The following is a 26638-nucleotide window of genomic DNA, read 5'->3' as shown; positions in this document are numbered from 1 at the left end:
GTAAACAATGTTTGGAAATATTACTTGTGTCATGCACAAAGTAGATGTCCTAACCGACTTGCCAAAACTATAGTTTTGTAACGAATGTCGTCGGGAGAAAGAGAGGAGGACCAAAACGCAGCGTGGTAAGTGTTCATGATGATATTTAATTAAAACTCAGAACACTAAACAATAAATGACAACGTGAATTTACAAAACCAAAACAGTACCGTGTGGCCCAAACACTCACACGGAAACAAACACACACAAACCAAAAGTGAAACCCAGGCTACCTAAGTATGATTCTCAATCAGGGACAACAATTGACAGCTGCCTCTGATTGAGAACCATACTAGGCCGAACTCAAAAACCAACATAGAAAAACAAACAGACTGCCCACCCCAACTCCCCAACCCCAACACCCTGACCATACTAAAACAAAGACAAAAACAAAGGAACTAAGGTCAGAATGTAACAAGTTTGTTAACAAGAAATTAGTGGAGTGGTTGAAAAATGAGTTTTAATGACTCCAACATAAGTGTATGTAACCTTCTGACTTCAACTGTATGTATTACCAGTCATGTGAAATCCATAGATTAGAGCCTAATGAATATATTTACATTGACTGATTTCCTCAAATGGACTTTAACTCAGTAAAATCTTTGAAATTGTTGCATGTTGCATTTATATTTTTATATCTAGCATATTGGCTGCTATAGCCCAGTAATACAATATAGGGGCCATGTGAGAATCTCTTGTAATTTAACCTATTTCTTAAGTTATTTTTCCACATTTGATATTGACTATGGGGCACAAAATTGCAGGGACTATGGCTGGCAAGTGAGCTGCGTCACATATGCCTAAAATGACATTGCGGGAATGTGGTTAGGTTTGGGACCAGTTCTTGCAGTAGCGGGTGGGAGTCGGACAGAAAGCCAGCAGGGGCAGCGGGAGCTGGATGAAGAAATCAGTCCCATGCAGACTTCTACTGTATACCATGACCTTGAATCCTGTAAAGTTAGAGCTGTTTATTACTATGTCAGTGTGAAAAGTAGGGAATTAGCTCGGGAAACCGACAGATCATTAACGTCACATTGCCATACTGATTCATAAAACTCACACTGCAATGAAAAAACATCATAATATTCAATAGTTTGGCTGATGGTTTCATCATTTGATTCCGGTCTAGTGTGATTGAGGCAAAACATTATAGCTAACGTTAGCCAACTTTTGGCCAGCTCTCTCTCACGGTACATCAACTGGGGAAAGCTAGCCAAGTTAATTTACTTCTGAAACGGAACAAAACAAAGGCTACAAAACATTTCCATACAAACAAAAGCTGTTAGGTAGTAATATTAGCCTCCTCATATCGTTATCTGACCAATAACTAGAGGCTAGAGCTGACCAGGCTGTGGTAGATACTACCTAGCATACCTAATTAATTCACCTCAGTCGAGAGGGGATGAAACATTAGCTAACGTTACATGTCAGTTACAATACTAGCTCAGCACTGCGGAAAAAAACACTTTGTTTCATTCTGTTAAAGAAAAAGCAATTTCAGAATGTGGGGGAATATGACCCACACCATCCCCAGTGAAAGTTGCACCCCTGTATATATATTTGAATACGCCTCTGAATCTCATCTCTCTCGCTCACACTCTCTCTCTCAGCTTTCCATGTCAGACAAGTGGGACATTCACTATCTCCAATTTATGATGAGGTGCTTTGGTGAGTCAGTAGGAGTCAAGATTGTATGTCGCAGATTTCTCATTACAAATAACAATATCCCGGATATCCAATGTAACTCAGTTTTCTGAATTCTTGAAGTGTGGATCAGTCCCTATTTTGGGCATTCTTAATACAGCATTTTTGTTCCCTCTTAATGGTGGTCTAGCTTCTTAAAGAGAAAAAAAAGGAAAGAACAGTCATATTATGAGAAATATTATATTTTGGATGCCTACTGTGTGCCGAAGTAGTTGTGTTGATCTTGAAATTGTTATTCTGAGTGACCTCTGCCAGTGGCCCAGGGGTTCTATAGTAAACACCTGCCAGGAACACATGGGCTGTGTCTGAAATGGCACCCTATTATCAGGTATCAAGGTAAGACCCAGGTGCATACTGTGTGAAGTAACAATGTTTATTGAAACAACAGGGGCAGGAAAATGACAGGTCAAAGTGGGCAGTGGTCGATAATCCAGAGTAAGAGCAAAGGTACAGGACAGAGGGCAGGCTCAGGTAGAGTTCAGTAATCCAGAGGTGGAGTAAAGGTACAGTACAGAAGGCAGGCTCAGGCAGAGTTCAGTAATCCAGAGGTGGAGTAAAGGTACAGGACAGAGGGCAGGCTCAGGCAGAGTTCAGTAATCCAGAGGTGGAGTAAAGGTACAGGACAGAAGGCAGGCTCAGGCAGAGTTCAGTAATCCAGAGGTGGAGTAAAGGTACAGGACAGAAGGCAGGCTCAGGCAGAGTTCAGTAATCCAGAGGTGGAGTAAAGGTACAGGACAGAGGGCAGGCTCAGACAGAGTTCAGTAATCCAGAGGTGGAGTAAAGGTACAGGACAGAAGGCAGGCTCAGGCAGAGTTCAGTAATCCAGAGGTGGAGCAAAGGTACAGGACGACAGGCAGCGTGGTCAGGCAAGCAAGGGTCAAAAACCAGGAGGATGAGAAAAAGAGAGGCTGGTAAAAGACATGCGCTGACAGGACAACTGCTGGTAAGCTTGACAAGACAAAGACAAACTGGCAGACACAGACATAAAACACAGGTATAAATACCCAGAGGATAAGTGGGGAAGATGGGCGACACCTGGAGGAGGAGGGAGACAAGCACAAGGACAGGTGAAACAGATCAGGGCGTGACACCTATTCCCTATATAGTGTGCTAATTTTGAGCAGGGCCCATAGGGCTCGGTTCAAAAGTAGCGCACTATAGACCTATAGGATGTAACCATGGATGTAACCATGTATGTAACCATGCACTTCAAGGAGATCGATGCTTCAGAGTTCAGAGATATTTTTTTCAGATTCACCAAGAGCACAATGTGAAATTGCAGTTTAGAAATGATTACTTATCCATTTTATTTGGTGTTTTGTAACCGTGAAGTTAAAGAAGGTATTTCATAAATATATTTTATAACTTTTTGGTTGAGTACATTGCAGAGAAAAATGAAATGGAAATTTGGAGCAGGACAAGTGTCCTTGTGTTAAGTGTCATAGCTTACTATTATTGAACACACTGGCATGGAAACTTAAGACTCTTTATCATGTTCCAGTGTTATGAAAATGATCCATAGTGACATCTGTTTTAGAATATTCTTTGTAAAATATGATATAATGGTACATATGTTCCAAGAGGCGGCTGCGACAAATACAAGAATATTAACATCTCTATTTTTTTATGTAGAAGCCATTACATTTATTTCCACAGGTGCTGCCCAGAATATATTTTTATGGTCGTTTGGCAGCCATGCTCGTCTGTCTGATGGTTAATTCATTGAGTTCTGACAGTCTGGGAACTCTAAAATCATACATTTGTAAATCAAAAACCCTAGTGGAGAGGAATATATATTTATTTGGAACTGCTGATATTGTTTTGAATGAAATTGCGTCAGGAGAAAAATATGACCATTAGTTATGTAAAGACTGGACCTCTTGGTTGACTTTGGGAAATGTTGAGATGAGATTATGGGACGTCTCCATACCTCTCCACAGTAGAGGGCAGTATTTACATTATATTTGTCCAAGAACATATTGTCTGAGAGTGCAAATAAGGCCGTCTTTGCATCATATCAGATACACATCTCAGACTGAGTCAGTGTTGCTATAAATGGATACTCCGATGACCATGTTTAGAGAGAGAAAAATACCACAAATGTTTTACATGTATTAATCTATTGTAGAGATCAAAGTAAAACGGGTCACTCTAATCAGATGCTGTTTGACATAAACTTCCCCTCTCTCTGTATAAATTACACCATACACAACACAGCTATAACAAGAGCCATTACAGTAAACCCAATGAGATGATTCAGTGAGGAGGCTGCAGGCTCCATCAGGTCATCTCCTGGTAACCTCTGGGAGTCTCGGTCGAGATTAGGACCAGAAGTGAGTTGAGGAGCTCTGGGCATAGTAAGTCTGTTCAGGGGTGTGCAACACTTGGCTATAACAGTCGGCTATATATGTATTGTGTAGAACTATGATCATCTGTCAAGTAGAATTGAAGGTAGATTTCATTTCTAGCTGCAACATTGTGAATGTTAAATACACTCCCAGTGGACTGGTGGTGAGGCTCCTGAGGCAGATTGACACTGGTCCATCTGATGCTGCAGTTGGCTGGAGGATGAGGGACCCGGGGAGAGAAGTAGCCTATTATTGGCAACGAGACATTACAGTAACATGTTTTCTATAATAAAGGTAGTAGGAAAATTTAAAATAGTTAATACATTTGAAATGTAATAGTGAATCAAAAATGTAGAAATATAATATGTGTTAGTTGTATTTAAATAGGCAAAAACCACTCCTTCGTTTGACCTCGGCTACTTAATTGATTTGATTTAATACAATGTATCTCCACTAAGTGGCCATGTAATAACAAGATATATTCTTGCATGCAGTGCTCAGTAGTATTATCCAACATAGCCTTCAGCAAAATGGTCTATTAATTAGATAATCTCTTCTGAGATTCTGTTGCATTCCATTCTAAGAACCAGATGTAACAAAAATCTAATTCATTGTGCATGATGACATAATACTAAGTTGTTCCCAGGGACAGACAGGAACACTGAGCCAGATTCTGAATTCTGAATTCTGCAGAGCCAGATTCTCAATGTGTCTCACTGCCTGTCTTCCATCAATGTCATCAGAGAGGATGAATGCACTTATGCAACATTTATTTGACGGACTACAGGAAGAAACCCAGCCCAGTCACGGACCAGGATGTCTTGCTCCCAGGCAGACTAAATAACTTTTTTGCCCGCTTTGAGGACAATACAGTGCCACTGACACGGCCTGCAACGGAATCATGCGGTCTCTCCTTCACTGCAGCCGAAGTGAGTAAGACATTTAAACGTGTTAACCCTCGCAAGGCTGCAGGCCCAGACGGCATCCCCAGCCGCGCCCTCAGAGCATGCGCAGACCAGCTGGCCGGTGTGTTTACGGACATATTCAACCAATCCCTATACCAGTCTGCTGTTCCCACATGCTTCAAGAGGGCCACCATTGTTCCTGTTCCCAAGAAAGCTAAGGTAACTGAGCTAAACGACTACCGCCCCGTAGCACTCACATCCGTCATCATGAAGTGCTTTGAGAGACTAGTCAAGGACCATATCACCTCCACCCTACCTGACACCCTTGACCCACTCCAATTTGCTTACCGCCCAAATAGGTCCACAGACGATGCAATCTCAACCACACTGCACACTGCCCTAACCCATCTGGACAAGAGGAATACCTATGTGAGAATGCTGTTCATCGACTACAGCTCGGCATTCAACACCATAGTACCCTCCAAGCTCGTCATCAAGCTCGAGACCCTGGGTCTCGACCCCGCCCTGTGCAACTGGGTACTGGACTTCCTGACGGGCCGCCCCCAGGTGGTGAGGGTAGGCAACAACATCTCCTCCCCGCTGATCCTCAACACTGGGGCCCCACAAGGGTGCGTTCTGAGCCCCCTCCTGTACTCCCTGTTCACCCACGACTGCGTGGCCATGCACGCCTCCAACTCAATCATCAAGTTTGCGGACGACACAACAGTGGTAGGCTTGATTACCAACAACGACGAGACGGCCTACAGGGAGGAGGTGAGGGCCCTCGGAGTGTGGTGTCAGGAAAATAACCTCACACTCAACGTCAACAAAACTAAGGAGATGATTGTGGACTTCAGGAAACAGCAGAGGGAACACCCCCATCCACATCGATGGAACAGTAGTGGAGAGGGTAGCAAGTTTTAAGTTCCTCGGCATACACATCACAGACAAACTGAATTGGTCCACTCACACAGACAGCATCGTGAGGAAGGCGCAGCAGCGCCTCTTCAACCTCAGGAGGCTGAAGAAATTCGGCTTGTCACCAAAAGCACTCACAAACTTCTACAGATGCACAATCGAGAGCATCCTGGCGGGCTGTATCACCGCCTGGTATGGCAACTGCACCGCCCTCAACCGTAAGGCTCTCCAGAGGGTAGTGAGGTCTGCACAACGCATCACCGGGGGCAAACTACCTGCCCTCCAGGACACCTACACCACCCGATGCTACAGGAAGGCCATAAAGATCATCAAGGACATCAACCACCCGAGCCACTGCCTGTTCACCCCGCTGTCATCCAGAAGGCGAGGTCAGTACAGGTGCATCAAAGCTGGGACCGAGAGACTGAAAAACAGCTTCTATCTCAAGGCCATCAGACTGTTAAACAGCCACCACTAACATTGAGTGGCTACTGCCAACACACTGTCAATGACACTGACTCTACTCCAGCCACTTTAATCATGGGAATTGATGGGAAATGATGTAAATATATCACTAGCCACTTTAAACAATGCTACCTTATATAATGTTACTTACCCTACATTGTTCATCTCATATGCATACGTTGATACTGTACTCTATATCATCGACTGCATCCTTATGTAATACATGTATCACTAGCCACTTTAACTATGCCACTTGGTTTACATACTTATCTCATATGTATATACTGTACTCGATATCATCTACTGTATCTTGCCTATGCTGCTCTGTACCATCACTCATTCATATATCCTTATGTACATATTCTTTATCCCCTTACACTGTGTATAAGACAGTAGTTTTTTTTGGAATTGTTAGTTAGATTACTTGCTCGTTATTACTGCATTGTCGGAACTAGAAGCACAAGCATTTCGCTACACTCGCATTAACATCTGCTAACCATGTGTATGTGACAAATAAAATTTGATTTGATTTGATTTGATTTATTTAGTGATAACATTGCATTGGACTACCTGTTCTTGTTTTTCCTTACGGATTTATTGTTATAGCTGCTGACTCTGGACTGACTGACCCACAGTACATGGCACAGTTGTTATGTTATTGATGAAAAAAATCAACCAGTCAGAGTTTGCACTTGCAGGATTCATTTCATAAGGCTTCATTAGGGTTTCAGCAATATTAATAATTAAACGAATATATTAAACTTTGACTCTGTCTGAGTTGCACTTAAAAACTGAACTCTAATGTTTAGGCTATAGTAAAATGACTGTAGCTTGCCAGAGAGAGGGCTATACTTCCACAGCCTCAGGGTGAAAAGCAGTCAGTCAGCAGCAGTCGCTAACGGAGGGGAGAGGTAGGGAGCACAAAGAGAGGGACAGAGGGGAGGAGGACTGTAACTCCGCCTCCGGACTCGATCATCTCACATTCCTTATTCACAGCCCCTCACGTTAGAGAATAAAGAGAAAGAGAGACGAAGGGCACACGATTAAGGAGAGCAAAACGACCATGGCAATATTCAAAACGTCTGAGCTTGACATATCTGATCACAGCGCATCTCTAAAGTCGACTTGGGCATGGAGCACTCGCACCATACACAGAGTTCAGCAGCTGAATGACGTTGCACCTGAGGACAAAATGAGGGTGATCTTCATCCAGAACGCCGGTTTCGTCGCTGCTTTCTCGGGAGGCAATGACGCTGAAGGTTTCGCCTGTTAGTTTAGAGTTAACGATGTTGGCAGCACTTTCACGGTAGATTATGTGAACGACCCAGAATAAACGAAAGACTGCGAGATAGATAATGCCAGTTACTATACGGATAACGAGAATAGAATAGCCCGATGTTTTAATTAACCTAAATATGTTTTCTTTTTGGATTGCTCAATTTTGAGCACCATTGTCCATACCCGAGGAGACATCAATCGAAAGTGGATTCAGCTTCTGACATGCATTGGTCTGTCGAATTCTGAATACATATTCAGAGGACTGTTGCCCTAGAATATACCTTTATAGTTAGACATGCATAATATACATTACATTATGTATCAGACGCGTCAAGATAGATGATGTCTCCTTTGTAATATTTAGCTTTTTTATTTAATCATATAATAATGACTCACTCTTATAAGGCGACAAATGGATGAATAGATGTGGAGAGAATTCTTTGATCAGAAAAAAATGAACAAAGGCAGTGATCATTAGACAATCGGTATAATGTATATGTTTATTAATATAATATTTACGCATTGTTCCTTGTAATTTATTGTATTTATTACGACTATTATTAGGCCTATAATAAAGTATTACTATAATATCAATATTTGTAAAATATAGCTTAGTTTAATATCTTTATCTTCGGGAAGTTAGTTTTAATACTTCCCTAGAGAAGATGGATACAGCTTTTCTCTCGGCCCACCGAGGGCTGACCCGTCCTGAGTCCAAACAAACCCTCACCTCATTGGGTAAACCATCTGGCGGTGACCTGTCCCCTCCACCGCTACCTGTCGGTCATTCAATGGCAGAGACACCGGCAGCTGGCGATGGCAGCAGGAGAAATTCAGGCTTCAAGAAACACCACCACAAGCATAACCTGAAACATCGCTACGAATTGCTCGAGACTTTAGGAAGAGGGACCTATGGCAAAGTAAAGAAGGCAATTGAACGGCACTCAGGGAGAGAGGTGAGACACTTTTACAACTCTCTTTATGGATAGGTAGGGGTTAAAAACGCTCTTTCCGCATAGGGGTTTGAAGCACCCTGTACATAACCTCTGTTCAGGTTCTTAGAATGCGGCTCATATAATTTAGGCCTACAGACTGCAGGCTACTGTTGAGGCCCAATCCGGAGTCATAGAAAACATAGCTACAACAAAGAGGCCCTAAATACCCAAATAGCTTCTTTGTTGCACTCTAGGCTTGTGAGTCTTTTTCCCTCTCTGGGAATTCCCCCGTGCTCATAGGGCCCTAGAGGCCCTGGGAATCTCGGCAGCACGCGTGCTGTCCCCAGCAGTGCCTCGCGACCGGATGCTTAAGTGCAGATGTTCAACTAGCTACTGATTTATTGATGCAGCTTAAATGAACCCAACCATGTGCACCATTGAAACCGGCCAACAGTCCTCCAAGATACTTCCCCCTACTCACGTTGAATGGGCTGGAATTGTGCAAGGTAAAGCTGTAAGTTGAAGAGGTTCCTAGTTTGGCAAACTCAAACGTGAGACCTGGCCTAGAACAACAACTATGTTTCTTTCATTTGACTGCATGTTAAAATAACAGCGTCCTGAATGACCTGTAATTTTGACCAATGTCCCTTAACTGTTTGGTTTTTGTTTGTGTCTTGGTGCTGTTTTTATCAATATGTTCTTCATGTTTCTCTATGACTTTTTTTTTGTCATTGAATGCTCGCCATCTGCCCTCATGCACCATACTTGGAGACCAGATTTTTTCTCGTGCTGCAGAATTTGACCCATGTGCCCCATTGGCAGAATGAGATGAACTTTCCGTATGTGTGTTCAGATTCAGAATGCCAGAAGGAAAACTCAGTAGGCTCAGCATGTCCAACGCTCCTGACATACACATGCTTGGTGGGGGAACCATAAACGCATAGCTCAAATAGCTCCTTCAGATGGCCTGCCTGGCTGGTGACTGGTGCTTTATGGCAGCCAGTGCTTTATAACACATTTCTCCACTCATTAAACACACAGGGTGCTTGGATGTTTTGAAAAAAGGGTGTGTTTGGGTCTGCTTGAGTAGCCTAATCACATCTTGTAACATTTTTAAGGCTATTATGTTATATCTCTTAATAACCTCTGCAATACCACTTTGTATGTCATTGCCATCTCCACATGCCCTGACATCATTCTAGAAATGTATGGAGTGATGGTATTCCCTGATCCCCATGCAGTCCTCCTCTATCAGTGAGCCTGGCCTAGCTTAGTTCTCCAGCCCTTAATGATTCCACTTCAAATGGCAGGCAGCAGAGCTGATCCTGGAACAGTATGTAGCTAATAATAAATCAACCTCAACCATTTCCATTGAATGTGTCACAACATTATTAGCAGTACAAGTGGCCATGTGCCCTTTGTAAATCAACACTTGAGTGCATTCGGTTAAGCATCACCCAGACAGAGACAGAGAGAGAGAGTGTACAGACAGACTGTGGTCCTAGAGTGTGTGTGTCTGGCCTGGTGTTTAGAGAGCGCTGTAAAATATCTTTACATGGAAGGGACTGTCCCTGGCCTAAGGAGCCCCTGGTGTCCATATGATAGAGATTAAAACTGGGTGACAGACCGTTATGCAATCCCTCTGCTCTGGCTCTGCCTGTTCTACTTTCCCTGGTTGGCGTGCTGGCTTCTTTAACAGCTAGACGAAATGAGAAGAGCAGAAGGGGAAAGAGATTGAGAAGAGTGTGTGTGTGTGTGTGTGTGTGTGTGTGTGTGTGTGTGTGTGTGTGTGAGAGAGAAGCTTGGAAGGGACTGTCATTAAAGAGAGATTGATTAGATGTGTGGGTGCATGGGCATATATGTTAGTGAAAGTGACTGAGCCTGTAGACATATGATCTGCAAACCCTTCTCTTGTGTGTGTTGGCTGCTTGGTTTGGATGGAAAGTCAGACTGTCTGTCCTCATACTGTATGTCTGGTCTGATTGGACTACTGTATATCTGGTCTGATTGGACTACTGTATATCTGGTCTGATTGGACTACTGTATGTCTGGTCTGATTGGACTACTGTATGTCTGGTCTGATTGGACTACTGTATGTCTGGTCTGATTGGACTACTGTATGTCTGGTCTGATTGGACTACTGTATGTCTGGTCTGATTGGACTACTGTATGTCTGGTCTGATTGGACTACTGAATGTCTGGTCTGATTGGACTACTGAATGTCTGGTCTGATTGGACTACTGAATGTCTGGTTTGATTGGACTACTGAATGTCTGGTTTGATTGGAATACTGTATCTCAAGGCTGATTGGACTACTGTATGTCTTTTCTGATTGGACTGCTGTATGTCTGGTCTGATTGGACTACTGTATATCTGGTCTGATTGGACTACTGTATGTCTGGTCTGATTGGACTACTGTATATCTGGTCTGATTGGACTACTGTATGTCTTTTCTGATTGGACTACTGTATGTCTGGTCTGATTGGACTACTGTATGTCTGGTCTGATTGGACTACTGTAAATCTGGTCTGATTGGACTACTGTATATCTGGTCTGATTGGACTACTGTATGTCTTTTCTGATTGGACTACTTTATGTCTGGTCTGATTGGACTACTGTATATCTGGTCTGATTGGACTACTGTATATCTGGTCTGATTGGACTACAGTATGTCTTTTCTAATTGGACTACTGTATGTCTGGTCTGATTGGACTACTGTATGTCTGGTCTGATTGGACTACTGTAAATCTGGTCTGATTGGACTAAAGTATGTCTTTTCTGATTGGTCTACTGTATGTCTGGTCTGATTGGACTACTGTATGTCTGGTCTGATTGGACTACTGTATGTGGGCATGAGCTTGGATGTGCAAATGTAAATGTGTATGCAATTCTGACTCTTGCACGTGCCCATGTGCGTTTGTAATGCTGTAGATGTTGCCAGTACGGAGGGGGGGGTGTGTGTGTGTGTGTGTGTGTGTGTGTGTGTGTGTGTGTGTGTGTGTGTGTGTGTGTGTGTGTGTGTGTGTGTGTGTGTGCGCTTGCATGTATGGGTGTGCGCACGTTTGTACTGTGTGTTCGTGAAAAGGTTGTGGTGACAGCAGGGCCCAGAGGGAGCAGTGACACATGAAAGGCCATCCCCAGCAGGAAATGAGAGACAGGGATGGAAAGTTAATATCCTGTGGGGGTCCAAAGCAGAGGGAGGGGAGGAAGGAGGGAGGGAGAAAGGGGAAGAGGGAGGGTTTGGTGGGTGAGGTAGGGAGAGGTAGGAAGGTAGGGAGATAGGGTCGATGCAGGGAGAAAGGAGGAGGGAGTAGGGGAAGAGGGAGGGTTTGGTGGGTGAGGTAGGGAGAGGTAGGAAGGTAGGGAGATATGGGCGATGCAGGGAGAAAGGAGGAGGGAGTAGGGGAAGAGGGAAGGTTTGTTGGGTGAGGTAGGGAGAGGTAGGAAGGTAGGGAGATAGGGGCGATGCAGGGAGAAAGGGAGAGGGAGATACGATGCAGGGAGATACTACACTGAGAGATGGCTCTGCTCTCGTAATCAGTCATAGGGTCCTCCCTGCTATTGTCAACTCCCCTAATACACACACACTATCTCTTTCTCCATCCACACACATGAACATGCTCTTCAGAGAGAAAGGGGGAACTTGTGATGTATACCTCATCTATTTTAATGGGCTGAGAAAACACCGGCCGCTGTCAGGCTCTAGTGGAGCGGAGCGTGGCCTCTCACATCAAACACACTGCAGCATACAGCCTAGCAGGAGGAGTGTACCTGGCAGAGACTGGCTGGGCCAGGCCGGCAGGGCAGCGATCTGTTTGACTGACAGTAATAGCCCACCACTTAAAGACAGGCGAAGGGCTGCACTATACTGTGACAGCCAGCTGGCAAATGGATGATTCACAGTAGAGCTGGGACGATAAACCGAAAATGATCGACACCAACCATGCTGATCACTTATCGCAGGCATTTTGCTGATAACGTTCATTACGATAAGTAGCCTATACTAGAGAAATAGTTTAAAGGATAATACAAAATAAACTGTGGTGCACATTCATGTTATAAAATTATAGCGTAGCACCCCGAATTATCGGCATTTTCAACAGCATTTAAGAAACATATTACCTTCAACAGTGTCATCTTGTGATCAAGACATCAATGTTTTGTGATTATTAATGTCGTAAAAGTGTTAGCTAACGGATTAGCAATTAGCATGTCTGACATTTCAGTGGAAATACTACAACTATCAGCTTTTTGATACGCGGTTTAGCAAAAGAAATACGTCCTGTATTATCGGCATACGGTCCCCAGTTATTTGCCACCTTACTATTTTGTTCAATTACAGTTATGTTGTTCAAAAAAGAGACACCAACCTCGTATCCAAAGTGTTTACTAGATAGTTGACTAGTTGGCTAGCCTTCCTGTAAAAAAAAGACTTGCCTGTCAACTTTTCATTGCGTAGCCAGGTGCGCCCTCCTGTAGACTATTATAAATGGTTTTCCACCAACACCTTCTTCAGTGTTGTAACCAAATAATGTCTCATTATTTTGTTTTACAGATTAATATTATGTTTTGAGAAAGTAGATAATAGTTTAATACTAACATATACATGAATATGAATAATTTAGGTAAAAAGTTGGATATTAAATGATGTGTGTGTGGTCTGTCGGCAGTAAAATGTTACAATATACAGCGTGTCCCACAATGTGTATATATATCACTTTTTTGAAACAATCAAAATCTAACTTCATTTACATAAACTGCAATGAAAATCGGTGGTCAGCTAGCAAAATGTACCATTATTTTCTAGGCCATTTAAATGTTGAACTCGAGGTGATTTAATCTTCCAACCGCTGGAGAGAATCTGAAGTTAGGGGTGTCTGATGTTGGGGGAAAATGAGCTAGTTCTGTTTATCATTATCGTATCAATCCAGGCAATTTACCACTATATGGATTTTGTCCATATCGCCCAGCTCTAATCTACAGGCCTGCATGTTTAGTGACCCACTACAAAACAGGATCCCGAGGAATAAAAGATGAGCCTAGGTGGATGGAGGGATGGATCTCTTTGTCTGTTCTCTGTATTGTTGGGATGCTGTCTCTCTAAGCTAATGAGTTTACAAACAGTCTAATTTGAGGGTCAAAGAGCAGGGTCTGTTGATACTGTACTCTACTGTACTATCTGCCATGAGAAAGTGCATCCCGTCCACATATCTCTGTAGAAATGAAACCCCCCCCACACACCACTGTACCCATGACTTTAGGGAAGGTGTGTCCAACTCATTCCATGGAGGGCCGAGTGTTTGCGGGTTTGAGTTTTTTCCTTCCAATTATGACCTAGACAACCAGGTGAGGGCAGTTCCTTACTAATCAGTGACCTTATTACATCAATCAAGTACAAGGGTGGAGCGAAAACCGCAGACACTCAGCACGCCGTGGAACGAGTTTGACACGTGCTTTAGGGTCATCTCAGACCTTTGTGAATTGATACCGTACCATCTCCAGGTAGACTACCTTCTCCTGTACTGCATTTTTATAGGAACTTAAACCACGCCCTCTTACTTTTAAATAAAAGAATGCAAATGTGAAAAAAGTGACCTGCAGTGCAGACAGTGTGCTGCTTCACATGGAGACAGACTGTGGGCTTACAGTCCTACTAGTTTAGGATTTGGCGTGACGTGAATACAGTACTATTGCTGTTGATGACCCCATGAGGTAATGGAAAACACAAAACAATGGAGGTACAACACTTACAATAAAGACCGGTGAATAATTAACAGACTAAAGACGACCACTCGGCATGTGAAAACTAAACAGGGCCTTTACTTGTTAATACGTATGTCTTTTTTTATTCTATGTAATCAAGTCACGCTCTGGATGAGGACTTTTTCCGGCCTGGGTTATTTTTCTTAAGGTACACCGTAATTAGCTTGGAACAGTGACTGTATGTGGTTTCTACTCCTGCCTTGCCCTGGAGTAGACCTGGCCTTCACTGTAATGGACCTTTCTCGTTTTTGTCCTCCCTAGCTAACAGAGGCAGTCTAAATTAATATACAGTACAAATATACAGTAGTAAGAATAATCCATGGGGCTCAAACCTGAATATTTCGTATTTGTGAATTCTCGGGCTGTCTGCGACTAAAACAAATATTGGTCGACCAAGAGTCGTATGTTCTTTCGACCAATCCACTGGTTGAAATTTTAAAACGTATATTTTTCCATGTATAGACACACTTTATGTGTTTTAATAAAATCAACTACATGTAGGCTACTGAGCTTGTCTGATGCTTTGAGCACAGTGTGATTAAATAATTAAGACACACAAATGACTCAAGAGATCCTAACCAGAAGAAAGAAACTTATTCTCTAAACTCTTCCTCCTGCTGCTGCTGGCCTTTGCAGATTCTGCCATTACGCTCCCGAAGTTGTCAGTAATAGTGGTCGGCAACATGTTCCATTTGGAGTTCAAATTTATCTAAACCTAAATGAAAATTATACAAATCTAAAAGTAACTTCTATTGCCATTGCCAACAATGTAAAAATAGCCTACATGAAGCCAACAAATAGGTACATTGCAGCCTGCAGTTAGAGAATATCACATTGGCTACGCATGGCTTGTCTGCAAGGAACTTGAAACATTGTATGAACTATCAACTTGGTCCAGACTGAAACTTGCAACATTGTATAAAGTATTCTGGGCCAGTGAGCTCCAGACAGACATACGAAGTTATCAGGTAGACCTATTTTCTGTAGTTTCCACCAGATCAGAGCATGTTATTTTTTTCCCCTTTCATGCTGAGGGGTTATCGAAAGGGAGAGAGCTGGAAAGATTTTTCAAATAGGCTACATTGAGGAACTATTGTCATTCCGAAATGATGTAAAAACAGACTTTGTTTACTTGCTGTTTGAGGTGAAGAAGAAATGACTTTGAGAATCTCCACCGCTCATTAGTGGTGTTGAGTTAGGACAATCAAAAATACTATCAGATCCCCAAATGGGCACAATTTATAAGCCTACAATTGCGCGCAGGCCAGGTAGCCTAGGCCTACCTCTAGGCGTAATCAGTTGCACATCCTTACTGAACAATTCTTAATTGGAATGAAATAAACCATCACTTTCTTCTCACAAGTGTAGCCCGGGTTGTGCGCTCTGCAAACAAGATGTCCACGTTGACAATGACAACGGTAAGACTGTAATAATAATAGGTTGAATGCATTAACGCAAATTATGGTAAACAAACATTGTAGATTAGAAATTATGGTAATTACCGGTAGATGTACTATTGGTGATATTGTTGTGTTATCCCCGTGGCCTCCACAATGGGTTAGTCCACTAAATTTGACCTGTGGACTAAATGGGGTCAGCCCTTGTGGAGTTTATATTATATGATGATATTAATATTATTAGCTCTCTGATGTAGATGTAGGCCTACACACTGTGTAAGTGTTTGTGAGAGGTATGGTATAAATCAACACCATCTGTTTGCCAGAATCACTCGTAGTGTCTTCATGGACAAGTTAAGAAGGTTCAGCTCGCTCATCAATCCAATTCCCCTGCTGGGACACACACATACACTGCCAGGAGTTGCAGTTGCCATGGAAACCCACAGCACAGAAACCCCCTATTCTTCTTGATGTGCTACCTGATATATCCATAAGACTGGGGTCAGGTTAGGGGGAGTGCCCCCACCCCGCCCCGCACACACACACACACACACACACACACACACACACACACACACACACACACACACACACACACACACACATCACAGACTTGAGAGACCAAGCTGTCTGTTAATACCAGGGTGAACACACTACAAAGGAGTCCTCCATTACTGCACCACGTGCCAAGTTGTTTTTCCTCAGAGAGCACCTTCATTTTCTCCTCTAAAGAGACAGTAAATTACACGGCAAGAGCCTGTGATAACTGTGATGACTGAGTCTCGGTGTCTCTCAGTCAATTGACCCCCTCCTGTCTGTGTGGACTGGATACATGGGAGAATAGAGGTCAGAGGTCACAGTGGGCAGGTCACTATAGGGCTCTGGGGATGAGGGTTATGTGGTTGAGGAGGTTCAGGGGGTATTCATTTAGATTATGTTATGGAAGACATTTTACAATGGTCAACAGAGTGTTCTTCATTCCCTGGCTGTCCAAATGTGTTTGCTGATGTGCGATCACTGTGATTCGTTGTCTGTGATTTGCTGTGTGGGTGTGTTGACTCACCTGAGTTGGTTCATCATCACAATCAGTTTGGAGGTATTGCTGATTTTGATTGACTTACCCCACTAGTCATTTTGTCATACTTGTATCCATGTGATTGTTAGTCCACTTTAACTGACCCGAACACATGTCTGTCCTCTCTGTCCTCAGGTGGCTATCAAGTCCATCCGGAAGGAGAAGATCAAGGATGATCAGGATATGGTTCACATCCGCAGGGAGATAGAGATCATGTCATCCCTAAAACACCCCCACATCATCTCTATTAATGAAGGTGGGTCTCTGTCCACACACACACACACACACACACACACACACACACACACACACAAACACAAACACACAAACACACACACACCAATTCACTCTCTCTTGCCTCGTCCCGCTGTAGGACTGTCATGTTATGACAAGCGGATGTCATAATAAGATTGGACCTCAGCTTTTGGATGTTACTTATCTTTTCTTCTTTGTCTGAGCCCAGTCAGAGAGTGGATCCATTGTGTGTGTGTCTGTGTGTGTCTGTGTGTGGCTGCACGTGTGCGTTTCTGGATGTCTTTCATAGAGTGTATGTGTGTACACATTCACGTGTGTATGTGTGTGTGTGTGTGTCAGGGGGGTGTCCGTGAGGTTTGCCTCTCTCTCCCACATGAGAGGCCTCTTCTTATGTCTTCCCTGGTCTTGATCTCAGGGCCAGACATATGCTGGTACTTAGAGAGATCTCCAGCTGGGAGCCAGACTGAGGCTGAGGGCAGTAGAGGGAGAGAGAGGATACTAACTCTACCCTGCTAACCTTGAGTCTGACTCCACAGTTATGGACAGGGAGAGAGGAGGCTAACCCTGAGTCTGACTCCACAGATATGCACAGGGAGGAGAGGGGGAGAGAGAGAGAGGAGACTAACCCCACCCCACTAACCCTGAGCCAGACTCCACAGATATGCACAGGGAGGAGAGGGGGAGAGAGAGAGGAGGCTAACCCCACCCCACTAACCCTGAGCCAGACTCCACAGATATGCACAGGGAGGAGAGGGGGAGAGAGAGGGAGAGAGAGAGGAGGCTAACCCCACCCCACTAACCCTGAGCCAGACTCCATAGATATGGACAGGGAGGAGAGGCCCTTCGCTCACGCTAAAGCCTCCTCCGCATATAGTATACCTGTCCCACTAGACCAGTGGTTCCCAAACTGTTCCCAAACTGTAATTATTATTATTATTTTAAATATGTTTTTAGGAACTCAGTCCGGCTTTCAACATACTCTTGAAAGTAGTGATAGTAGAATGCACAAGGTGCCATTTCTAAATTGGGTAGTGCATCAGTTCCTCTTGTCATGTCAGTCATTGCAGACCTTAGAGAGCTATTTATAACTTGTCAGAAATGTCCAGATCAACTAGCCCATGTCAGCTAGCGTTTTTTTCGCTAGGTTTTTTAACCCATAGATTTTGTTTTAATGTTTGAGTCACTCAAATATCACATGAATACACATTAGCATTAGACATTGCAAAATGTATAGAATTGCAAGAAATCTCTGCCAACAAGAGGGGTGTGAACAGTTTGTGTCATGAACAGTTTGTGTCATGAACAGTTTGTGTCATGAACAGTTTGTGTCATGAACAGTTTGTGTCATGAACAGTTTGTGTCATGAACAGTTTGTGTCATGAACAGTTTGTGTCATGAACAGTGCTTGTGCCCATAGAAAAAGACGTTGCGCGCACGAGCAATGGGGGCACGATATTTTCCCCAATATTGGAAGGGGGACCTGAGTGAAAAATGTAGGAAACCCTGCACTAGACAACCCTCCAAAAGTCAAAGGCTTCACTCATATTGTGTGTTGCATATCTGCTCTTTTTGTTTGACCCCACATCTCAGTTTGAGAGGGGAAGTGTGATTTACAGAGGATGTTGATGGAGGTGGATTACCTTACAATTTCCATCACCAGTTTGACCCACAAATGAACCTCCATCTCAAAGGGCAGTTGAACCTAAAGCACATAGATGCGGTAAATCAGATCTAGTGTCTGTTTTTATATCCCACGTCATCAGAACTGTTGATCTAACAACACTACACAGGCTGACTTATGACACTGCTTCGATTGGGTTCAAAGTCTGTCAATCTTTATTGACCCAACAAACAGTCAAACGGTGCTATTTGTCATGGCAACTTGCCGGTCTTCAGTGAGTGTTGTGGTTGCTATGGTTCAACTTAGTTTGTATGTGTCTGAAAGGCTGATTAGGAGAACACTCCTATAAACTAGCCGATAAGGAGTTGGGGTGCTGCTCCTTCCTATAAACTAGCCTATAAGGAGTTGGAGTGCTGCTCCCTTTTACATACTAGCCTATAAGGAGTTGGGGTGCTGCTCCCTCTTATAACTAGCCTATAAGGAGTTGGGGTGCTGCTCCCTTTTACATACTAGCCTATAAGGAGTTTGGGTGCTTCTCCCTCTTATAACTAGCCTATAAGGAGTTGGGGTGCTGCTCCCTTTTACATACTAGCCTATAAGGAGTTGGGGTGCTGCGCCTTCTTATAAACTAGCCTATAAGGAGTTGGGGTGCTGCTCCCTCTTATAAACTGGCCTTTAAGGAGTTGGGGTTCTGCTCCCTCTTATAAACTAGCCTATAAGGAGTTGGGGTGCTGCTCCCTTTTACATACTAGCCTATAAGGAGTTGGGGTGTTGTTCCCTCTTATAAACTGGCCTTTAAGGAGTTGGGGTGCTGCTCCCTCCTATGCGTTAAGTGCAGCCTGCCCCTCTGTCTGCTACCAACCATTGCTGGTCGATTTTTTTGCAGAGGTTGCCTGATTTCTGGTGTTTCTCTTTAACCAGTGATTACTGTTGTGGGCTGGCCCCTGCCCAGAAAGTGTTGCAAATGTATAGGCCCATACAGTATGTGTATCTGGCAACACCCGTGTCAACAGATAACTGCTTGTGTGGAACAAAGCTGAACCAGATGTGCAACGTTGAGATTTTCTTGCTCTGCATCCATTCTGCATCGATCAGCAGGCCTGTGAGCATTTCAAGCACATTTGCTTGTCACTTCCAGCACAATTCAAAACCTCATAACTGGATTTTAAATGAACATTTTCCAGAGAGGTCTTCCTGAAAGTCAATTTGGTTCATTCAGTTTAAATGGTATTCACGTCATCTATTTGTGTAGTGTATTGTGTAATGCTATTTTCCCCCAGCACACTTATAGGCTGTCAAAACAAGCCTGGCATGACAGGGATAAGGACCCCCCTCTGGTTTAGACAAGACAGGACTTTGAGAAAGGATAGATTTTAGAGGGGGTACCCTTCCTCTCACTCATTTTCTGGTTTGAATGGAAAAAGCACTGCATTATGAGTGCTGTCACTATCCCTCCATGTAAAATAGAAGACAAAACACTAATGGAGGAATTCTGACCCGAGTTAAGCACTCGTAGTTAGAATGTAATTCCTTGTTTAATGCACTTTTCTCTCTACATGTATTCTGAACTTGAACTTAAGCATGTAAGTGGAAAAAGCGTCTACTTAATTTTTCCCCATATAAATAACACCATTCTCCATGCACTGTAATTTACAACATGATACGAGGTAAATGAGTAATCTGTTTGGATAAGGGAATTGTAAATATATATGACACTTGTTTATATCTATTTTACCTTATCACTGGAGACAAATGTGAAACTAGGCATAGGGCAGAAAACTGAAGCATATCAACATATCAACTTTCCCACAGTAAGGTTTATGAAATGCTGTGCCATTATGCCGAATTAAAATTGTAAGTCCTTTTAACATGCAAGGATGGGCACTCTCGAATGTCTTAATTATTGGTTACCCCAACTTACTCAGTTTCCTGTTTTTATCATGTTAAATAAACTCAGCAAAAAAAGAAACACCCTTTTTCAGGACCCTGTCTTTCAAAGATAATTTGTCAAAATTATCCAAATAACTTCCCAAATCTTCATTGTAAAGGGTTTAAACACTGTTTCCCGTGCTTGTTCAATGAACCATGAACAATTAATGACCATGCACCTGTGGAATAGTTGTTAAGATACTAACAGCTTACAGACGGTAGGCAATTAAGGTCACAGTTATTAAAACTTAGGACACTAAAGAGGCCTTTCTACTGACTCTGAAAGCACCAAAAGAAAGATGCCCAGGGTCCCTGCTCATCTGCGTGAATGTGCCTTAGGCATGCTGCAAGGAGGTATGAGGACTGCAGATGTGGCCAGGGCAATAAATTGCAATGTCCGTACTGTGAGACGCCAAAGACAGCGCTACAGGGAGACAGGACGGACAGCTGATCATCCTCACAGTGGCAGACTAGGTGTAACAACACCTGCACAGGATCAGTGCATCCGAACATCACACCTGCGGGACAAGTACAGGATGGCAACAACAACTGCCCGAATTACACCAGGAACGCACAATCCATCCATCAGTGCTCAGACTGTCTGCAATAGGCTAAGAGAGGCTGGACTGAGGGCTTGTAGGCCTGTTGTAAGGCAGGTCCTCACCAGACATCACCGGCAACAACGTCGCTTATGGGCACAAACCCTGGAGCGGGATTTATTTGTAGGTGGAAGGTCCGTCATGGTCTAGGGCAGTGTGTCACAGCATCATCAAGCTGAGCTTGTTGTCATTGCAGGCAATCTCAATGCTGTGCGTTACAGGGAAGACATCCTCCTCCCTGATGTGGTACCCTTCCTGCAGGCTCATCCTGACATGACCCTCCAGCATGACAATGCCACCAGCCATACTGCTCGTTCTGTGCGTGATTTCCTGCAAGACAGGAATGTCAGTGTTCTGCCATGGCCAGTGAAGAGCCTGGATCTCAATCCCATTGAGCACGTCTGGGACCTGTTGGATAGGAGGGTGAGGGCTAGGACCATCCCCCCAGAAATGTCTAGGAACTTGTAGGTGCCTTGGTGGAAGAGTGGGGCTTACAGACGGTAGGCAATTACGGTCACAGTTATTAAAACTTAGGACACTAAAGAGGCCTTTCTATTGACTGAAAGCATCAAAAGAAAGATGCCCGGGGTCCCTGCTCATCTGCGTGAACGTGCCTTAGGCATGCTGCAAGGAGGCATGAGGACTGCAGATGTGGCCAGGGCAATAAATTGCAATATCCGTACTGTGAGATGCCTAAGACAGCGCTACAGGGCGACAGGACGGACAGCTGATTGTCCTCGCAGTGGCGAGTCCCTGCTCATCTGCGTGAACGTGCCTTAGGCATGCTGCAAGGAGGCGCTGTCTTAGGCATCTCACAGTACTTAATGCAGCTGGTGGTTACTTTTGATTTTGACCCCCCCTTTGTTCAGGGACACATTATTCAATTTATGTTAGTCACATGTCTGTGTAACTTGTTCACTTTATGTCTCAGTTGTTGAATCTTGTTATGTGCATACAAATATTTACACATGGTAAGTTAGCTGAAAGTAAACGCAGTTGACATTGAGAGGACGTTTATTAGCCACTATCAGTATCGACTGTCAGTAGACCTAATAACCACACATATTCAACTGACAATTTACTGTTAGTTCCTATAGTTGGTATTGCCTAAATGATCTTTCCATTTCATTATATTGTTTAGTTTACCTTCATTTGCTTTCTCTCTAAACGCTGTCATGGCCGTGTGGTTGTTGCTGATTAGTAACAGTTGATCATATTTTTTTGAAGATGTAGGTGTAAAGGACGTCACACTGCTTGCTTTGTGAGTACGTCTTCCTCCCGATTCGGCCCATACCTGACACAAACTCGGGATCTCTGCCTTGCTAGCACACTTGACCGCCCTCCTGAAGCGTCTTACCAGTCGACGCCACCCGAAAAGCTAGCTATTCGCTGGTGCAAGTGGCAACATTTTGTGCTGAGGCGTAAGCTTCACACATCTCCATGTGCTACATAAGCTAATTAAATCATTATGGAGCAGACCAAGCCGTAATAGTTTGAACCCGATGCACGGCGCGTTACTTGACCATTTCATCACACAGTTTCATGCTTAGTGCGATCAATAGTATAGCCTACTGTTGTACACTATTCTGTCTATTATAATTCTATGTACACTAATCTTCCAACATTAACATGGGTTGAAGAACTGAATGTGTCAGTTTTCAGAATGATTCAAATCACCGTTCTCTTTCTGTCTAGTGTAAATGCTCTTCAAACCTGTTTTTTTAATGATTAATAAACACTTTCCTAACCCTAAATAATCTACAAGATCAGAGTATTTTTTATCTACAAATTGGTTCTGAAACAGAGACAAATATGGATCTATTTAGATGGTTTCTTTCATTGATTCCTAATATTCTCAACGTTCTCTCCATATACAGTGGCTGACGAAAGTATTCACCCCCTTGGCATTTTTCCTATTTTGTTGCCTTACAACCTGGAATTAAAATAGATTTTGGGGGGGTTTGTATCATTTGATTTACACAACATGCTTAACACTTTGAAGATGCAAAATATGTTTTATTGTGAAACAAACAAGAAATAACACAAAAAACAGAAAACTTGAGCGTTCAGAACTATTCACCCCCCCCCAAAGTCAATATTTTGTAGAGCCACCTTTAGCAGCAATTACAGCTGGGGCATGTCTCTATAAGCTTGGCACATCTAGCCACTGGGATTTTTTGCCCATTCTTCAAGGCAAAACTGCTCCAGCTCCTTCAAGTTGGACAGGTTCCACTGGTGTACAGCAATCTTTAAGTCATACTACAGATTCTCAATTGGATTGAGGTCTGGGATTTGACTAGGCCATTCCAAGATATTTAAATGTTTCCCATTAAACCACTTGAGTGTTGCTTTAGCAGTATGCTTAGGGTCATTGTCCTGCTGGAAGGTGAACCTCTGTCCCAGTCTCAAATCTCTTGAAGACTGAAACAGGTTTCCCTCAAGAATTTCCCTGTATTTAGTGCCATCCATCATTTCTTCAATTCTGACCAGTTTCCCAGTCCCTGCCGATGAAAAACATCCCCACAGCATGATGCTGCCACCACCATCCTTCACTGTAGGAATGGTGTTCTCGGGGTGATGAGAGGTGTTGGGTTTGCACCATACATAGTGTTTTCCTTGATGGCCAAAAAGCTACATTTAGTCTCATCTGACCAGAGTACCTTCTTTCATATGTTTGGGGAGTCTCCCACATGCCTTTTTTCTTTAAACAATGGCTTTTTTTCTGGCCACTCTTCCATACAACCCATCTCTGTGGAGTGTATAGCTTAAAGTGGTCCTATGGACAGATACTCTAATCTCGGCTTTGCAGCTCCTTCAGGATTATCTTTGGTCTCTTTGTTGCCTCTCTGATTAATGCCCTCCTTGCCTGGTCTGTGAGTTTTGGTAGGTGGCCCTATCTTGGCAGGTTTGTTGTGGTGCCATATTCTTTCCATTTTTTATAATTGGAATTAATAGTGCTCCGTGGGATGTTCGAAGTTTTGGATATTTTTTTATAACCCAACACTGATCTGTACTTCTCCACAACTTGTCCCTGACCTGTTTGGAGAGCTCCTTGGTCTTCATGGTGCCCCTTGCTTGGTGGTGTTGCAGACTCTGGGACCTTTCAGAACAGGTGTATATACACTGAGATTATGTGACACTTAGATTGCACACAGATGGACTTTATTTAACTAATTATGTGACTTCTGAAGGTAATTGTTTGCACCAGATCTTATTTAGGGGCTTCATAGCAAACACATATGCACGCACCACTTTTCCATTTTTTTATTTTTTAGAATTTTTGGAAACAAGTTCTTTTTTAAATTTCACTTCACCAATTTGGACTATTTTGTGTATGTCCATTACATGGAATCCAAATTAAAAATCCATTTAAATTTCAGTTGTAATGCAACAAAATAGGAAAAACGTCAAGGGGATGAATACTTTTGCAAGGCACTGTATTCTAGTGAGTCTGTTGACAAAATTCAAACTAAAATGTACACCGTATTTAAAGGGATGTCTTAAGATAAATGGACTGAAAACCCTATTGAATGAAAACTCCACAAGAAAATCTGTTGGCCAGCAAGTGGGAGGAGTTTCAGCAGTTTAATGCAATTTATTCAGTGCGTGCAAGGTAGCCACACCTGCAGAGCGCATTACGCAACTGAATCAGGTAAGTACTGATAAGTGCGTAGGAAAGGAGTAAATGGCTCCTAAATGTTTATGTTAAAGACCTCAATTCAGACATTAACACACTATCAGGGTGTTTTTTTTTAGCTTTTATGTTCAAATATAGTCGTTCTTTTTTTTTACATAAAATCTTCTTCTTAATAACTTCGTTGTCCTCTATCTAACTCTGCTAAGACAGTGATTAGCAACCCCCTCCCCATGTTAACAGCTCAGAGGCCTAGCCTAGTGGACCCAGTGGATAGCAGAGCAGGGCATTGGGACAATGGGTGCTAATTAGTGTGATCTGAGGCCTGCTGGCCTATTGAACAAAGACTGAATGAGTGATGGACAGAGGGCACCCCATTATGTAAGCCAGGTAATTACCCCAGTGTATCATGGAGGAGGGTGGCACGAGGGGCAGGGGTCAGAGGTAACGAGTGCCCACACTGGGCTCTCAAACGGACCCCCACCACGGATCGCCGGAAGGGTCGTCCTGGGTCACGGCTCCGTCGGCCAATCAGAACCAACCCCCAGGTCGGCTGGCCCGGTTCCCGTGCTGCCTGCCCTGCCCAGCGGAGCAGTCACAATCAGGGAGGGTTGCCATCAATCAACATGTTTTTACCACAGGATTATTCTCTGAAAGGGAGGGGAGGGTGGGAGGAGAGGAGAGGGGATGGGTGGGAGGAGAGGAGAGGGGATGGGTGGGAGGAGAGGAGAGGGGATGGGTGGGAGGAGAGGAGAGGGGATGGGTGGGCCTGTGGAGGTGCTCAATCATGGGTGCAGAGAGTTGACTAGGCCTTCACCCCTGGAGCCCCTGTAGTGTGGGAAAATACACTGACAATAAGAAGAACATGGCCAATGGTTGTGTCATCATCCCCTCTCTCTCCGCCTGACTAACAGTTCTCATCCCCCATATGATGCACTGCTGATGGGTCAGCAACATGCCCTGGCAGTAGGCGAAATGATTCATTGGAGGCTAGATAGATAGTGGAACATTACAGGACAGGTTGTCCTGTGTCTAGTCTATAAGGCGTCCGTTCCTATCTCTTACCCAAGTAATGCACGCGTAAATGGAACTTAATTCAATTTTGATGTACTTTTCTCTCTATGCGTACTCTGACCTCGAACTTAGGCATGAAGTAATAAATGTTTCAGCCAGCTATTATTTTGGGGTGGAGATAACAGAAAGGAAGGTGGGGCAGAGGTGTGTCTACAGATAGGCCGTATTCTGACCTTAACTTAATTCCCTCGTAATTCCACCACTTTTATGCACGATGAAACAATGAATAAGGTCCAACAAACGGTCGGTTCCAGGTGAAACAGAAACTACTTTCTTTGTTCCGATAGAAATAACACCATTCTCCATGCACTGTAATTTACAAGTTAATAAGAGCAATTGACAAGAGCTAGCTAAATGAGTAAGATGTTTGGATTTGGGAATTGTAAATATAAATGACAATTGTTTGAATTATTTTACCTTATGAACGCTGGAGACAAATGTGAAAACAGTCATATGGCAGCAAACTGAAGCATATCAACATACAGTGCCTTGCAAAAGTATTCATCCCCCTTGACGTTTTCACCATTTTGCTGCATTACAACCTGTTATTTAAATGACACTGGTGAAAGTTAGTGACATGATAAGATGTTGATTTACTGTCCAGGTCAGGATGACACTATGGACCTTCTGTTAACCATGCTTTTCTCTTCTCTTCTTTTCCCTCGCTCTCTCCCTCCCTCTCTCCCTCTCGCTCTCTCT

The 26638-nt window shown here is 43.4% G+C and overlaps 1 protein-coding gene across 1 annotated transcript in view; it reads left to right on the top strand.

Annotated features, from left to right (window-relative positions):
• Positions 1–7290: 7290 nt before the first annotated feature.
• LOC112229520 (NUAK family SNF1-like kinase 1) overlaps positions 7291–26638 on the top strand; it is a 36688-nt gene continuing 17340 nt past the window's right edge. Inside the window, exons 1-2 of the mRNA XM_024395437.2 lie at positions 7291–8613; positions 16963–17083. Coding sequence (XP_024251205.1) covers positions 8323–8613; positions 16963–17083 — 412 coding nt within the window. The 5' untranslated portion in view covers positions 7291–8322. The remainder of the gene's footprint in view (positions 8614–16962; positions 17084–26638) is intronic.

The sequence above is a fragment of the Oncorhynchus tshawytscha genome, linkage group LG01, assembly GCF_018296145.1.
Source record: "Oncorhynchus tshawytscha isolate Ot180627B linkage group LG01, Otsh_v2.0, whole genome shotgun sequence".
NCBI lineage: Eukaryota > Metazoa > Chordata > Actinopteri > Salmoniformes > Salmonidae > Oncorhynchus > Oncorhynchus tshawytscha.
This window is presented reverse-complemented; position numbering and strand designations above follow the sequence as displayed.